This window comes from Tenrec ecaudatus, chromosome 11 (assembly GCF_050624435.1).
Source record: "Tenrec ecaudatus isolate mTenEca1 chromosome 11, mTenEca1.hap1, whole genome shotgun sequence".
In the NCBI taxonomy this organism is placed as follows: Eukaryota; Metazoa; Chordata; class Mammalia; order Afrosoricida; family Tenrecidae; genus Tenrec; species Tenrec ecaudatus.
In genome coordinates this window covers 70,113,911-70,129,748 of record NC_134540.1, presented here as the reverse complement: position 1 = coordinate 70,129,748, position 15,838 = coordinate 70,113,911, and the positions used below count along the sequence as shown (strand labels likewise).

Below are 15,838 nucleotides of genomic sequence, written 5' to 3'. Positions count from 1 at the left end.
TGATACACGGGGATGCTTGCTCTTCCCCAAGCCCGGCAGACTCCGTGTGCGTCTGTGTGCGCCTCCCTTCCCAGCCCTGTGAGGTGGCTCAGTCTTACTCCTGCAGCCAGACCCTGATGGAGGACACGCGAGCCGGGGCCAGGCTGCTGCTCTTGCCTGGGAACTTTATTGAAGGGCACTTGCTCCACCTCCTCTCCCTTCCACCTGGGAGGGCTTGGGTGGCGGGCAGCAGAGGGCCACAGCCCTCATCTGGCACTGGGCAGTCCGAGTCACCAAGGGGAATGATGCCCCTACCTCGTCGCAAGTCCAGGGCCTGCTGCAGGTGCCCTCACACCACCTTGTTGATGATGATGCCTAGACCTTCAATCTCACACTGGACTTCATCTCCCCTCTGTAACAGCAGGCCAGCGTCACCCTGCGGTCACTCCCAAACATGCCCCCCCCACGCCGTGGCCAGTCTGCTATGCCTCCTAGTCATTCCCATCCCACCTACCCAACCTACCTTGAGAAAGACCGGGGGTTTCCTGAATAAACCCACACCAGGGGGGGTCCCAGTCAGGAAGACGTCCCCTGGGTAAAGAGTGACGAACCTAAGGCAAAGCAGATGGCCAGGTGAGGCCCCTGGCTGGGGTGGTACGGACTGACCGCAGGCTGGGGGCGGGGGCGGGCAGCCTCTTACTGGGAGACCCAGGCAACCAGCTCTTCCGTCTTAAACACCATCTGGCTGGTGCTGCTGCTCTGCATCACCTCCCCGTTGACCCGGCAACAGATCTTCAGGTTATGCGGATCTGACATGAAACAACAAACCTCCAGATGGGCTGGTAACACTTTCACAGGAAATAGCTAGAACCCTCCATTTTACCGACCCCATGAGTGTGCTGAAGCCCCCTTGGGTCCGAGCTGATGAACACATTCTACTTTTCTGCTAGTTAGGATTTATACACACCCCCTCCAGGTGGAGAAGCTGGGACCCAGGCTGACTTTCTGATGAGCCGGCTTTGCAGGCTGAGAAACTGATGCCTTTCTGTGGCTGAGCATCTGTTGGGGAAGGGGCTACACTCTGCCCCTGCCCTTGCTGCAGGCTCTGGCCTGGGGCTGAGTTCGGGGCTGTTCTGCCCCCACAGCGGTTGGGTCAGGGATGTGGGTGCTCTGGGTTGTCCTTGAGAAACTGCACGGGTTTCTGAGACAGCCGTCCTGGCGATGCACCAGAACCAGTGTTTGTCTCTACCAAAGGCTATTCCAGCTGGCTGCATTGCAGCTCGGGGGGGGGGGGGGGGGGGGGGGGGGGGGGGGGGGGGAGCTACCACTCTCAGCGATTCACTTCCTAAATGGAGAGTTGTAGCTTCCTTAGGGGGCTGCTGGAGAACTGGTGACCCACAGCAAAAAGGCAACTGGTGAGTTGGCTCCTCTCAACCAGACTAGGCATGCCTGCCTCTGAACCCTGGAATGCCCCCTGCAAAATCAGGACTGGTACAGAGATGGAGTAAGGGTCACCCTGTCGGCATGGTCAACACTTACCTGCCACACTGTCCTTAGTCACCAAAGCAGGGCCCAGGGGGCAGAAGGTGTCAAAGGTTTTTCCCAGCAGCCACTGCCTTCCGTTACGGCCCGTTTGCCAGTCCCGAGCACTCACATCGTGTGCCACAGTGAAGCCGGCCACGTAATCCATGGCATCTGTGGCCTGTCGGGGAGGGGGTTAGCAGTATTGGAGGCTAGAACTCAGACAATGTCAAACCCTAAGAAAAAGCATCTCAAAGCCTCCATCCCACCGTTGATAGTTAAGCCAGCCAGTGTGGCAGGGGAAGGGTAGGATGTCATTGCAGGGGCACTGAGACTTCTCTGTGTCATGGCAGCTGGCCCCCACTGTGTGGGAGAGCCAGGCCAGCACTAGCGAGGCCCCTCCCCACTTACCCAGGAGCCCGTCACCACCTCACCTTGATGTGCTTGCCTTTCTTCCCAATGACTACGGCCAGTTCCACCTCCCAGTCGACCTCCTGTAGGGGTGGGCATATGGACATGAGCTGTGGGGGCTCTGGGCTCCATCCCCATCCTCTGGCAGGTAGCACTTCCACATCATGGACCGGCTGCCACATTGCCATCACCACCAACCAGCGGTGGGTGAACAGTGGGCCACGTGTGACTTGAAGATGCACACGTTTGGGGCAGTAGCAGGCAATCCCCCTGACTTCGTGCTGTTTGGTGACAAGGTTGGTATGAACTTAGTCGGCACACAGGTCTGGACCTTTAATGCCACTACCCACTAAGGGGTTGCTTGGGGAAATGGATAATGGTAGGTCCAAGACATAGTACAACATGAGCAAGGACTATATTGGCCAGAGAGCCAGGGCGTGCTCACAAAGGGAAGGTAGCACAGACCCCATAGGAGTATCACAAGGGATGCAAGGGATAGATTTCAACACCCATAACAAAGCTCGGAATGCATAGTCGCGAGGGGCTGGCACAAAAGGAGGGGACATGTTCTCCAAGTTCTGTAACTAAAAACAAGATAATGCCCCCGGGCTCATTAGGTAGATAGGAGCTGAGCATGCTGGGGAAATGCGATGGGACAAGTAGTCATAGTAGTCAAACTTGGCTCCTGATGACAATGAAAATGAGGTTTTCTAGCACAGAGAGCGAAGTAACTGAGGTCACATGAACTGCGTGACCAGTGTGAAGTGTACAATGTCTGCTGGGTAGAAACGGTTAACCCGACTTTAATAATGAAGGAACACCAGACTAACCCGGGACGGGGGCATGCCCTGACACAACGGGTCTGGAATCTCTTAACTGGAGGTGGCCTGAAAGAAAGGGCAGGGTGGTGTTTCTGGTTAAGGGTTGGCTATCAAGTTTCACGAACGCGGTCACGCTCACTTGTTTATACATTGCCCACGGCTGCGTCCACATCACAGAGGTGGAGTGGACACAACGGCACACCAGGCCTGCAGAGCCTAAAGGGTTGACTAGCTGGCCCTTTAAGAAGGAGTCTGACCGGAGACACAGTGTGGGAATTGCACCTGACCTGATCCCAGCACACCGAGGCAAAGCACTGGGGGAGTGCAGTGGAACAGCAAGGGAATGGAGTGGCAAGGTCCCCAGGAATGCTGAAAGTAGACTTTGGGGCCAGGGTGTGGTGCCCCAACAGACTGGACTGGAAAACGCTCCTAAGGGCCAGCAAACGATCCTTGAACGTACAAGCCTTTCTTTTGTGAAGTGTTTTGTTCTGTTCTTTGTCAGTGGTTTGTTTTTGTTGTTTTGTTGCCTGGTTGTATACTGTTGCTTTGTTTTCCTCTGTCTTGTTTTCGTGCATGTTAGTGTCTCCACAGGTCTGTCTGAATAGGACAGGCTGGATGAACTATCTGGAGGAAAAACAATAGGACAGACAGTTCTGGGTGGGGGAGGGGGAGGAGGGTAAGGAAGTCGTGTTAATAAACAGGGACAAGGGAACAACATGGGACCCAAAATGGTAGTGAGGGGGGAGTGGCAGGCCTGATGGGGAACGATCAAGGGTAAGGTTGCGTAGAGAAGAGGTATAGCTGTAGCCCAGGTGGGGACGGAGCATGGTGTGGTGGGGCAGGAGGAAAGTCAAGGGAGATGGAGGAAGGAGCTGACAGTCAAGGGGCATTTATGGAGGTCTAGACAAAGACATGTACATGCAAACATATATGAGGATGGGGAAATAGATCTAAGTGTCTACATTTATAGGTTTAATATTAAGGTGGCAGAAGGACCTTGGGCCTCTACTCAAACACTCCCTCAATGCATGAATACTTTCATTTATTAAATTGGTACTCTATGATGCTCACTCTCCCGACACAACGGCTGGAGCCAAAGTGGGTGAACAAGTAAATGTGAAGAAAGCTGATGGTGCCCGGCTATCAAAAGAGATAGTGACTGGGGTCTTAAAGGCTTGAAGATAAACAAGCGGCCATCTAGCTCAGAAGCAACAAAGCCCACATAGAAGAACACACCAGCCTGTGTGATCGAGTGGTCCCAAAGGGATCAGTTATCAGGCATCAAAGAACAAAAAAATCATCATATCATTGGCTGCACACCTCCATGATAGGATCGCTGAAGACAAATGGGTGCATAAGCAAATGTGGCGAAGAAAGCTGATGGTGCCCGGCTATCAAAAGAGATAGTGTTTGGGGTCTTAAAGGCTTGAAGATAAACAAGCGGCCATCTAGCTCAGAAGCAAAAAAGCCCACATGGAAGAAGCAAACCAGCCAGTGCGATCACGAGGTGCCCAAGGGACCAGGTATAAGGCATCATGCAAAAAAAAAAATGTGTATGTGTATATATATATACCATATTGAATGAAGGGGGATGTGCAGAGTGGAGACCCAAGGCCCAAGTGTCGGCCACTGGAGTTCCCCTCATAGAGGGGTTTAGGAGAGGAGATGGGTCAGTCAGGGTGCAAGGTAGTACCGATGAAGAGCACAGCTTTCCCCCAGATCCTGGATGCTTGCTTCCCCCAAATACCATGATCCGAATTCTACCTTGCAGGGCTGGATAGGGCAGAGGTGGTACACTGGTACATATGAGGGCTGGAGGCACAGGGAATCCAGGGTGGATGATACCTTCAGGGCCAAGGGTGTGAGGGGCGATGCTGGGAGAGTGTAGGGTGAGTGGGTTGGAAAGGGGGAACTGGTTACAGGGATCCACATGTGACCTCCTCCCTGGGAGAGGGACGGCAGAGAAGGAGGGGAAGGGAGACTCCGGATAGAGCAAGATATGACAAAATAACGATGTATAAATTACAAAGGGCACATGAGGGAGGGGGGAGCGGGGAGGGGGAAAAAAAAGAGGACCTGATGCAAAGGGCTTAAGTGGAGAGCAAATGCTTTGAGAATGACTGGGGCGGGGAATGTATGGATGTGCTTTATACAATTGATGTATGTATATGTATGGATTGTGATAAGAGTTGTATGAGTCCCTAATAAAATGTAAAAAAAGAAAAGAAAGAAAAGAAAATGATTAGGGCAAAGAATGTACAGATGTGCTTTATACAATTGATGTATGTATATGTATGGACTGTGATAAGAGTTGTATGAGCCCCAAATAAAACGTTTAAAAAAAAAAAAAAAGAAGGAGTCTGTGGACCTTTTTCAGGGCCACATCAAATAGTGCATCTGCAACTGCTCCAGGATATGAAGTAACCAGATTAAAAGCCCTCTGTAGGGCGACGTCAAGTATATTCCCAACTGAGAAATGGGACATTGGGCTCTGTGTAAGGAGGCCTGGTGGTGCAGTGATTAAGCGCTGACAGCCCAGAGGTTGGCCGAAAGAGCTGGCCAGCATGCCTGTCGGGATGGCAGCGAGGAAACCTGTGAGCAGCTCTATTGTGCCACGGGGTCACGATGATGAGACACTGCCCTGTAGTAATTGTGATAATGGCATTAAGGTCAAGAAGGACATTGTCCTCATTTGTAGGATCTACATGAGGTTGTTAAGTGAATTGTCAATGTCTGCAACCTGTTTTTACACACAGATACACACACACAGTATGTGTGTGAAGAGTGAAGAAAAAAAGCAAATGTGGCAAAAGGATATTATTTTAACACCGGCCCCCACCACCACCACATCCCCTCCCATGCCTCTTCGGCGGCATAGTGGCAGGGCGAGGTGGGCTGAGTTAGAATCGACCAGATGGCAGTGGGTCTGGTTGGGTGTTTGCTTTTTCTGCAGGCCACTAATTTACAAAATATTCCTAAAGTAAGAGTTTGAAGGGGAAACTAGTTTTCTGTTAGCAAAGGTGCCAGCACTGCCGGTGTGCGTATATGGGAGACACCATCTTAACTTTTGATTAATTTTCAATAATTAAAGTCTATTACTTCATAATGAGGAAAAGACATTTCTTAGTGCCCAAGGCCACTCTCGTGACTGTCTAAGTCCCTGCAGTTTCTGCCTCGGGCACTCCTGAGCAATAGGGGACTCCATGTGCCCAGGGGCCGTCGGGTGGGGGCGGGCGGCACCGACCTGGCTCTCGGGTGGGATGACGACCTCGTCGTAAGGCCCCACGATGGAGCTGGCGAACTTGCTGAAGATGATGGGCTCCTTGGGCACGGGCACGTTCTGCTCTTTGCAATGGTCCACATAGTTCATGCCCACGCACACCACCTTGTCGGGCCGAGTGACCGGGGACAGGAAGGTCACCTCTGAGCGTCGCAGGACTGGCAACGAAGTTGTCAGGGCTCTGCAGAGACCCGAGCGGGGGAGAGGGGCTGGCTGGGAACAGCCAACAATCCTGAGGGGTGGTGGTGCTAGCAGGTGGGGGGAGGGGGCACCTTACAACAACTACGTTTTGCTTTTTAAAACAGTGTCGTCTTCTAGCCCTCAAGCCCAGCCGCTGCCCTTCACAGTCAGGGCACTATTACCTCTTCACCAGTGTCAACTCCCACCATGCTGCTGGGTAAAACAACGTGGCAGCGACATCAAAGGCACAAAAGGGCATGAATGTTAAGGGCTCATCCCTCCCAGTCTCCTCTGGCCTGCTGGGAGACACCACTGCTTCCAGGGCAGCACACACGACACACACTTTAGAAAGCTCTCCCACAATACAAAGGGAGTGTCTCATTGTCAAGACACATCCGATTCCCTAAGGAGGGATGTGAAGGTGGGGCGGGGACACCTGGGCGGGAGAGCATTTGCGTGAATGGAGGGCCACTGCAGAGACAGTCCCTTACAGTAGAATGGTGGGGTCAAAGGCTCTGGGCTTCGTGCATTTGTAATTCTGCCAGAGCATTTAAACAGCCCTCACTAAAGGGGGCCCACGTCACACTCCCACCAGCCGTGCGCTTCCCCTGCTGTCACCCGGTTGGGCGCTGTGAACTGTTTGTATCTCAGCTGACTTGATGGGTGAACATACAGCCCAGAGCAGTTCCAATATGCTCTTTAGCCACACCTTTAGGTTTGGATTCATGGGGCTCCCTCCTGGCTTCTGGGAAGCCCCCTCCTGGCTTCTGGGAAGCCCCCACCTAAGCCTGGCCAAACCTAAAAACCAAACCATCTTTGGGAAGACCTTTGCAGGCCTCAATCATTCCCCTGCTCCCCCAAATGCCTTTGAATCCCCCAGTTCCATCTGCCTCAGTCAGGCAGGCACTTCATACCCAGGGCCTCCGTTGGCCCCTCCATAATTTGAGGGTGTCGTCTCATCTTGTGTCAATGATGTGTCACCAAGAGAACAAGAAGTGGGGTTACCCTGCCTTCTTGCAGAAGAGCTACTGGGCTGTTCCGTTCCACAGGGCCTTGGGGGCCTCGGGGGAGGGGCCGGGGCAGCAGCTGCAGAGCCGTGCTCCTGCTCACTCACCTTCTGGCCACCTGGAGGGCAGCCTCTCCCTGCTCCAGGAACTCCACCATCGTCTTGGGGAGTGTGGGGTCAAAGGCATTGAGGTCGATGACCCCGCTGTCATTCCCTGACTCCAGGCCCAGGCGAGGTCCGGCCAGGTGCGGTGCCTGGAACTGTACCAATCTCATGCCTCTGGAGGGTTGAGAGGGCCACCTCTGGGTCTGCAGAAGAACCGAGAGGAGCTTCCTTCTACCAGAGGCCAGCATCAGAGCCTATGGAGAACACATGGCGAGAGGGAGCCCTGGGTCACCATGAGTATCCCTTCCAGCTGCAGCCCATTCCTTCATTCCAGCACGCACTCCTGACACACCACAAGGGAAGTGGCCCAGATTTATCCATTACTTTAACCTGCGACACTTGTAAGCATTGACTTGTTAATGATAAGGTCGATGGTTCAATCTCACCAGCTGCTCTGCAGAAAAGAAATGAGGCTGTCTGCTCCCATGAAGATTTACCGTCTTAGAAACCTATACAGTGTTGCTATGAGTTAGAATAAACTCAATAGCAATGGGTTTTTTTTTGAGGGGGTACACTTTATAAGCTGATCTTTTTTCTTGAGTTAAGGTATGAAATGAAACATTTATGGAGGAGCAACTACGTCATGCCAGGCATGAGGCTAGGTCCCTAAGATTCTAGCATTCGTGCAACCAATATTTTCTGAAGCCTCACAGTCTGCTGAGCCAAGCGTTGGAGAATCCTTGTAGGTCAAACGGACTTCAGCCCTGCCATCCGCTCTGGGGAACAGCTGTTCATAACTAATGAAGTAACAAAGACTCAGCCACTAGAGCTGTGAAGAAGTTCTGAGGCCCTGACTTGGTCTAGTTCCTTGAACAAGTGATGCTGAGTTGAGCTGGGACAATTTGAGAGGAGCTAGGTATCTGCCACCTATCCGAACGTTTTCGTTTCTTCTGGTAAAGTTTCTACCCGTTAAGGACTATTTTCTTCTGATGTAACCTTCCACCACTCTTGAGGGAGAAAAGGGTCAGGCCAGGAAAGGTCCAGGTGAGGGAGTGGGGCAGGTGAGAGAGGTTTTCTTTGTAATGGTCTCTCTTCCATGCAAATGAATAATTGGGCTCCCAAGGCCGGGTGTCCAATTTTGATCACTGGGTTAAATTGTCCAAGGTGCAAGTAGTTACGATGGGCGTGAGGTTTGTGGACAGGGGCAGGGGGGGTCGCAATTTCAGTGTTTGCCGTGGATGCTATTCCTTGTACTTCTTCTGCACTTAAGTCCTGGGTTCAGAAAGCAGGTGTCGTGCACATTTGAAAATCCAGCTTCAGCCCAGCCCACCGGCAGCCTCCCTAGGGCATTTTAGCCCAGGCAATAGCAGTGACAGGTAGGGATTCTAACAGAAGATCCTCCGGAGTCCCCTGAATGCACTGCTCGCACTCAGCCACGCTTCTGGGAAACGGTATTCCCTGGCTGGCCGCCGGCTGGGGTGAAGGCGGGTCAACTACTCTCCAAGGTAACCCCGAGCCCCACGTGACAGGCACAGCCAGACTCCCGCTCCACCCGTACCTCTCCCCTCCTCCGCCACCCCCGCATTAGCAGTAGGGGACAGACGGCTGAAACCGCGTAGTTTAGCCGCCAAGGTAACGATCAGTAAGCGTCAGTGGTGACTCTAGACCCCTTGCCTCCCACCAACCGCTAGCCTGGGCCCTCCGTGCCCGATTGCCCAGCATCGTCCCCTGCACTCAGTTGGCGCTACAAGGGGCCACCCGCCCGGTCCGTGGGGTCGGACGCGGCCGAGGCTCCTGTCTGCCTCGGTCGGGGGCTCAGAAGGGTCTTAAGGCCCGCCACCCTGCCGTCGGCTTGGCTCCGATCGGACCTACCAGGCAGCAGAGGTCGATTCTTCCGGGCGTCCTTTGCTGTCGGGCTGGGGCTGAAGCAGGCGGGGCCGGGGCCGAAGGTTAGCAAGCCCCGGAGCGCTGATACGCGATCCCTGAGACCGCGGCGGCCCCAGGAGCGACAACCTCACTGCAAACACAACTCCAGCAGGCCCCGCCCCGCTCCTCCTGCTGGCGTGGCCCGAAGAGCCAATAAGAGGTCTTCGGCAGCGGCGCTCGCTAGTGACGTCAGAGAATACTGACCAATAGAGAACTTCTCCAGCTATCTGGACCAACCAATCGCTGTGCGCGCCGAGTGTCCCCGCCCACAGGCGGGAAGCCTGGCGAGCACTTTTCTGTACTCCGGCCGCTTGTGGAGAAGCTGCGTTGGCTGGGCTGCTGTCGCCAGAGCTGTGAGGCGCGCTGGCGACAGTGCAAGGCGGCCGGAGCACAGGGATGTTCGCGAGGGGAACGGACAGCCCTCAATGGCGGCAGAACACGGGTGTGAGGGAGACGATGGGGCGAGGCCAGTTCCCAGATCCCGCCCTGGTAGAGACAGTCTGACGAGGCAGCGGGTTTCAGAGAGGATGTGCCGAAGAGATTCTGGTCCAGTCTGCAGACAAGAGACCCACCCTGCAAGGTGGTCAGAGAGGCTGAAGGAGAGCAGGCAGAAGAACTCTTAACTGAGAGGCCACTGCCAAGAAGAGGATTTCTGCTTCTGATCCAGATGGAGTAATAAGGACCATTTATTCTCAATCTTGAGACAAGCAACAAACAAACAAAAAAACCAGATTACATACACAATGGTTTACCAGAGATCGAACATCTGGCGATGATGAATGGTGGCCCAGGGAGATAGAAAGCAATGGAGGCAAGCTCCAGCATCGTCCCAGCTGGATCAATTGAAAGCATTTCTGTTTGCAGGTCAAAGAAGGGGAACCAAGGTAGGGCTAGTGTATTCTGATTTGGGAGATGGAACAATGAATCGGAGGAGACGAGGAGAGTAGAGCTTTCAGGACAAAAACTGGAGAGGAGGGAACAGGGCAGATAGAGAACTCAGAGATCTGCAGAGACCTTCCATATTCAATACAGCATCGCATACTCATAAAGCCACTACCTGAAAGCAGGGAAAGGACATCAAAAACTAACAGGGCTGAGAACATTCCCTGTTTCTATCAGTCAGATCAGGAAAAGGGAGTTTGTGGGGCATTGACTAGAGAACTCATGAAAGTCTTGCCTCTGGTGGGAATTAAATCAATCTTAGACTGAGCACTGCCCAGTGTTGCCTGCCCAGCATATCATAAAAGCAAGACTCAAAAGGATCAAATGGTCTCCAAGTTACAAAGCTGCATTCCAGAAGATGCTCAGAACAATAATATTTATAAAAGGATGCTTCAAAAATTAGTTGGTAAAATAAATATATATGACCTTTTAACTACAGTTTTACACGAACTTTTGGAAACATCCTTATAGGAACAAATGGAAAAATGTATGTATCTGTCATGATAACCTTCACAATGTATGTTGTCCAGTCAGCGGTTGCTAGATGTGCTTATTGTTGCTGTTAACTGCCATAGTGTAACCCCCTCAATTCATAGTGACCTTGTGCACAAGCGAACAAAATGCTGCCCGCTCCTGCAGCATCCCCTTGGTCAGTGGAGGATTGGATTGTTGTGACTCATGGTTTTCATTGACTTATTTTCTGAAGTACATTGTCTGGCCTTTCTTCCTATTCTATCTTAGTCTGGAAATTCCGCTGAACCCTGTTCAGCATCATGGCAACAGACAACCCTCCACAGACTGATGAGACACGTGTGAGGTACACTGGCCATGGGCCCAGGTATCCTGCAGGGACCATCATTGTCCCATACCAAGCATGCACAGAAGCAGAAAATTGTGATCCCTAATAAAATAGTCACTTTAACTCAACTTAGAACTGACAGATACTACAATTAACAGATAAAATGCTTCACTATTATAATCCAGTTTGTTACAAAAAGTAAGCAAAGATATGGAAGATATAAAAATATACAAATCAAATTTCTAGAGCTGCAAAATACAATGTTTAAGGGCAAAAATACAGTAGATGAGATTCAACATGACAGGAAAGAGCTAGTGAATGTGGAGAACTACCAGTGGGAATGGTGAAAGCGAACACAAGCAGTGTGAAGCACTGAAATACTGCCCTATTAACCTTCCCACAAAAAGATTGGGTTGGATACCAAGAAGGAACTTAAAGCCCACTAAAGGGATTGGGTCATTTTTCTAGGTTCAAGAAACCCTTACAGGGAGTGGCCATGCCACTAAGAACAATTGTGAAGATGGCAGAGGACTGGGCAGTGTCTCGTTCTGTTGTACATAGGGTTACCATGAGTCTGAACAGACTCGATGGCACTTAACAGCAATGGGCAGACAGTATTGTACTTCAAGATTGGGCTCAAAGTGTTCTTTTTGATGATGCCACCCTTCTTGAATTTGTTATGCCTGGTATAGTACAAGCATACTTTGATTGCCTCAAAATTGTCAATAATGGCTCATTTCAACTCCCAATTGTCTAGAATATTGATCTTTGTTCCATTTCATTTTTGATGACTTCTGACTTTCTGAGATTCATACTTCATATAGTCCATGTTGTGATTATTAGTGGGATGTAGCAGCTGTTTCCTCTCATGTTGAGTCATGCCCCACCAGAACATAAGGTCTTAAAAATGTTGCTCCATGCATGTCATTAAAGTCGCCTCTACTTTGAGGAGGCAGTTGTAGTTTGTGGTTTGTGTTCCTTCCAACCTGAGGTGCTTATCTTCTGGCATGCGATCTGACAATGTTATGTTGCTATTCATTAAATGTTTCAGTGACTAATCCCTCAAAAGTGGGCAGCCTGTTCATTCTTTGAAGTCTGTTCTTAGCCTGGACACCCCGCTGAAACCTGTACACCATGGGGGGCACTGCTGGTATTGGAAATACTGGTGGCAGAGCTGCCAACATCACAGCAACACACAAGCCACCACAGTACAGCCGACTGACAGGCCAGTAGTGGACACACTACTCGAATGGCTACAAAGTTTAATGATGCCAAGTACTGGCAGGGCTATGGAGACTCTGGACAGGAAAGAGTTTTATATAAAGAATAATTGCATATTAAGAAAACATCCCAGCCCAGTCCAGTTAAAGTCCCTAAATCTGATATTAGCCCATATGTCCAGTACCAGTCTGTAAATTCTTCTTCAGACTCATGCAACACATGCAATGACGCCAAGTGCAGGAAGATCACAGGCCAGCGGGTGGAAAGTCTTGTGGATCCAGTGGCAGTGGAAATATCTCAGTGCTGGCTTGGGTCCCCACGTGGCTCCTCCAGCTCCAAAGCTCTGGCTGCCATCAGCAGAGCCACATGTGGCTTGTCAACAGGAATATCTCGCAGGGACTGAGTGTGTGTCCCATCTCTTGTGAGCTATTTATCTCCTAAACACCTCCAAATGAGGTCATCAAGCTGCGACACGATTGACAGGCTAAACTCTACCCCTTCACTCGTAAGTCTCAAGTTGACAACTGATTATGTAACTACCACAGATCACCCCTTGTCAGTTTGACAGAACTCTTTAGCCATATAAAATTTTCAAACAATAATAAAATCATATCTGTACCTAACAGGATTTTAGAGGTGAACAAATGGCCATTGGAGGAACAGAATAGAGAATCTAGAAACTAACTCGCACGTATCTGGACAGCTGCTTTTTGATGCTGTTCAATGCAGTGGAGAAAGGATGGCCTTCTAAGCAAACGGTGTTGCATATGCCTGTAATCATATGGGATAAAGGATACGATTTGGGGGCTTTACTTATACGAGTTTTAGGACAGGTTTTGTATCAAACAGTGCATTGACGCAAAACTAGAAGTTGCTTTTCTCTTCAGTGCCCTATATTGACATGTCAATATTTACAGGGCCCAAGTCTATTTTCACAGGATGGGCAACAAGGGTGAATTTGAAGTGAAAAGGCAAACAATGATGTGGTGGCCTCAGACCTGCTCTGACGTCAAGAGGGAGGGAGGAGACTCATCGTTGATATTCCACCTGAACGGGGTTCCTATGAGGTCAAGGTCAGACACACTTTGCTCTCCAGCCGTCACTAACTCTCAGCGCCCAGCTCTCCCGTGGCATTGCCACTCTGTTGAGTTCAGTCCATCGTTGCGGAGGCCACGGAGAACTCACGAACCGTCCTTAGCGTTAAGTGGTTTACTAGGGAAGTAGAGGGGGTCAGGATCAACTTAGAAATAACAGAAGCAACTCAGGATGCAATGATCCAATCAGGACAGCTTCTCACCCATGCCTGTAGGCAGGCCTTCTCCTCAGCCCCTAGCCCTTGGCCTCTGCCCTGCTTGGGTAAGTGTTACATTAGTTCTGCTATTAAGTGCCCAGAGGCGCCACACTCTGCAGTAGCCTAGGCCCGAAGCCACTCAGTGCTCTCGCTCTGCATCGGCATGCCCACAGTAGCCCCCTCGCGCCATAGGTCAGGAAACCCACCACACCATCTCACGTTGGTCACCTGGTTCCGCTGCTGCTGGGCTCTGCTGTGCTGGTTGTTACATGTTGACAGCTTGCTCTCTCCCGGTCCAGGTGGTTTTCATTGCAGGGACCCTGGGCCCACAGCATGTCCTCCCCTCCTCCATCATCTTGATGGCACTGAGGCCCCTTTCCCAGCCTCGGACACTGGTTCCCTTTGAGCCTAGCAGAGTGGCAAACCCACCAATCACTTCTGTTTACATTGTCCTATCCAATCATTGGGTGGGAGTCCAGAAAAAGAAACCTCACGGCCAACGGCTGGATCCCAACTCAGAGCAGCTGTGGGTTTCCCAGGCCGTAGCTCCGTATGGGAGTAGAGGCCTCGTCTTTCTCGGGGAGGCTGGTGGTTTCGAATGGCTGGCTGACTCTGATTAGCAGCCCGTGGGGACCACAGTTCCTAGACCATAGCCTTGCTGTTGCTGGTAGGTGCCGACACTGAGTCGGCTCCGACCCAGAGTGACCCGGTGCAGGACACAACAAACCCCTGCCCTGTCCCGTGCCCTCCTCACAGCCGTTCCTGTGCCAGAGCCCACTCTGGCAGTCACTGTGTCGGTCCAGCTCTTGGGCAACTTCCCGTTTCTGGCCACCCCTCCACTTTACCAAGCGCGACGTCCTTCTCCGGTTACTGGTCTCTCCTGACAATATGTGCAAAGTGTGTGTCAGAAGCAGTCTTGCCGTCCTTGCCGCTAAGGAGCACTCTGGCCACAGATTCTTCCACGACACAGCAGTTCACGGTACTTTGAATTCTTCTCCAGCACTACAATGAAATGCATTTCTTCTCAGTTGGGTCTCCCCGCCGAGCAGTAGGTGGTGTGGAACTGCAGCCTACTCGTAACCACGACACCCCCAGCGGCTCCGGGACCCTAGCTCGAAGGGTTATACCAAGGTCACCCATCACGCTGTGCTGGATAACTGGCCCGTGTGAATACCCAAATCTCCAGGGCGTGGAGACCCTATTCAGAGAGGACAGAGAGATGCCTCAGGAGCCTGCTGCTGGGGCCCACGGGCCAGGAAGCAGACACGGGAACGAGGAAGCCGTCAACACGAGTCCTGCCCCAGCCATCTTCTGCCCAGGAGACCTTGGGAAACCCTCTCCCTGCCATGTCCACTTCCCTCACCTCCACAGTGAAATGCCAGGGCGATCACACAGGCTGGATAGGCAGTGACCCATCACTAAGCAGAGCAGCCGCCTCTCCGCTTTCCCTGCCCCACCCTGGCCTCCGCTGGTGGTCCATGTTTCAGTCAGAGTGGGGTTTTCAAAACACCATTTTGACCGCACACGGTGGCTTCCTGCTGCTCCCGCAGCCCTCGGGGAACCCTGCTGGCCTCTCCCCGTCCGTCCACACTCACCCCTACCGTCCCGGACGCGGCACATCCTCTTGACCCAGAGCCCTTTGCCCAGCTGACTCCCACGAGTCCTGTCCTTCAGGTTCAGGCTCCAGGGGTGATAAGCCGGGTGCAAAGATTCCCACAGAGCCACACACCTCTTCTTGGGGGCTGGAAGTTGACAAGCTCTTGGGTGGTTTACTGTTTTATGCCCTGCCTCCAAGAAATTAGGGCGACCCGGAGGAGGTGCAGTGAGAGGCCGGCAGTTGGAACCGACCAGCTGCTCTGCGGGAGCAAGGCGTGGCCGTCTGCTTCTCGTATGAGACCGGCCTCAGGAACGCCGCTGTGGGGCAGCTCTCCATTTCACAGACTGAGGAGCCAGCATCAACCTGATGGCCACCAGCCTGGGCTTGGGTGTTAGGTGGGGCCATGGTGAAGCACTCGGCAGCCGGAGAGAGCCATGTCCGTCTGTTTCTGTAAAGATTCCAGGGTCGGGAGGGAGGGGGCAAAAAAAAGAGGACCTGATGCAAAAGGCTTAAGTGGAGAGCAAATGCTTTGAAAATGATGAGGGCAAATAATGTACAGGTGTGCTTTATACAATTGATGTATGTATATGTATGGATTGTGATAAGAGTTGTATGAGCCCCTAATAAAATGCTAAAAAAAAAAAAGATTCCAGGGTCACAGGGGCACTGTGAGCTGGAATTGACTCGATAAGAACCTGTTTTGTTTTTTCTGTCCCTAGGGAAAGCTTTACAAACATTGTTTTGTCCCCAGACTCTTGA

The 15,838-nt window shown here is 51.9% G+C and overlaps 1 protein-coding gene across 3 annotated transcripts; it reads right to left on the bottom strand.

Annotated features, from left to right (window-relative positions):
• Nucleotides 1–141: 141 nt before the first annotated feature.
• On the bottom strand, nucleotides 142–9,351 carry LOC142460761 (oxaloacetate tautomerase FAHD2A, mitochondrial). Of its 3 annotated transcripts, none has more exons than XM_075562553.1 (8): nucleotides 9,176–9,351; nucleotides 7,307–7,557; nucleotides 5,977–6,193; nucleotides 1,935–1,994; nucleotides 1,519–1,681; nucleotides 680–788; nucleotides 503–590; nucleotides 142–391 (listed from the first exon to the last, which is right to left on the bottom strand). In XM_075562553.1, the coding sequence occupies exons 2-8, from the start codon at nucleotides 7,549–7,551 to the stop codon at nucleotides 329–331; spliced, it is 945 nt and encodes a 314-aa protein (XP_075418668.1). In that variant the 5' UTR covers nucleotides 7,552–7,557; nucleotides 9,176–9,351; the 3' UTR covers nucleotides 142–328. The 3 variants fall into 3 exon arrangements, with proteins under 3 accessions (XP_075418668.1, XP_075418670.1, XP_075418669.1); XM_075562555.1 differs by having other exon boundaries at nucleotides 7,307–7,506; XM_075562554.1 differs by lacking the exon at nucleotides 1,935–1,994.
• Between the last annotated feature and the right edge of the window lie 6,487 nt (nucleotides 9,352–15,838).

Coding starts and splice junctions, on each gene's coding strand:
- LOC142460761 (XM_075562553.1), bottom strand. CDS start 7,551: ATGCTGGCCTCTGGTAGAAGGAAGCTCCTCTCGGTTCTTCTGCAGACC. Junction 789..1,518: donor GACTAAGGACAGTGTGGCAG/GTAAGTGTTGAC, acceptor GTTTCATGTCAG/ATCCGCATAACCTGAAGATC. Junction 591..679: donor CTGGTTGCCTGGGTCTCCCA/GTAAGAGGCTGC, acceptor GCTTTGCCTTAG/GTTCGTCACTCTTTACCCAG.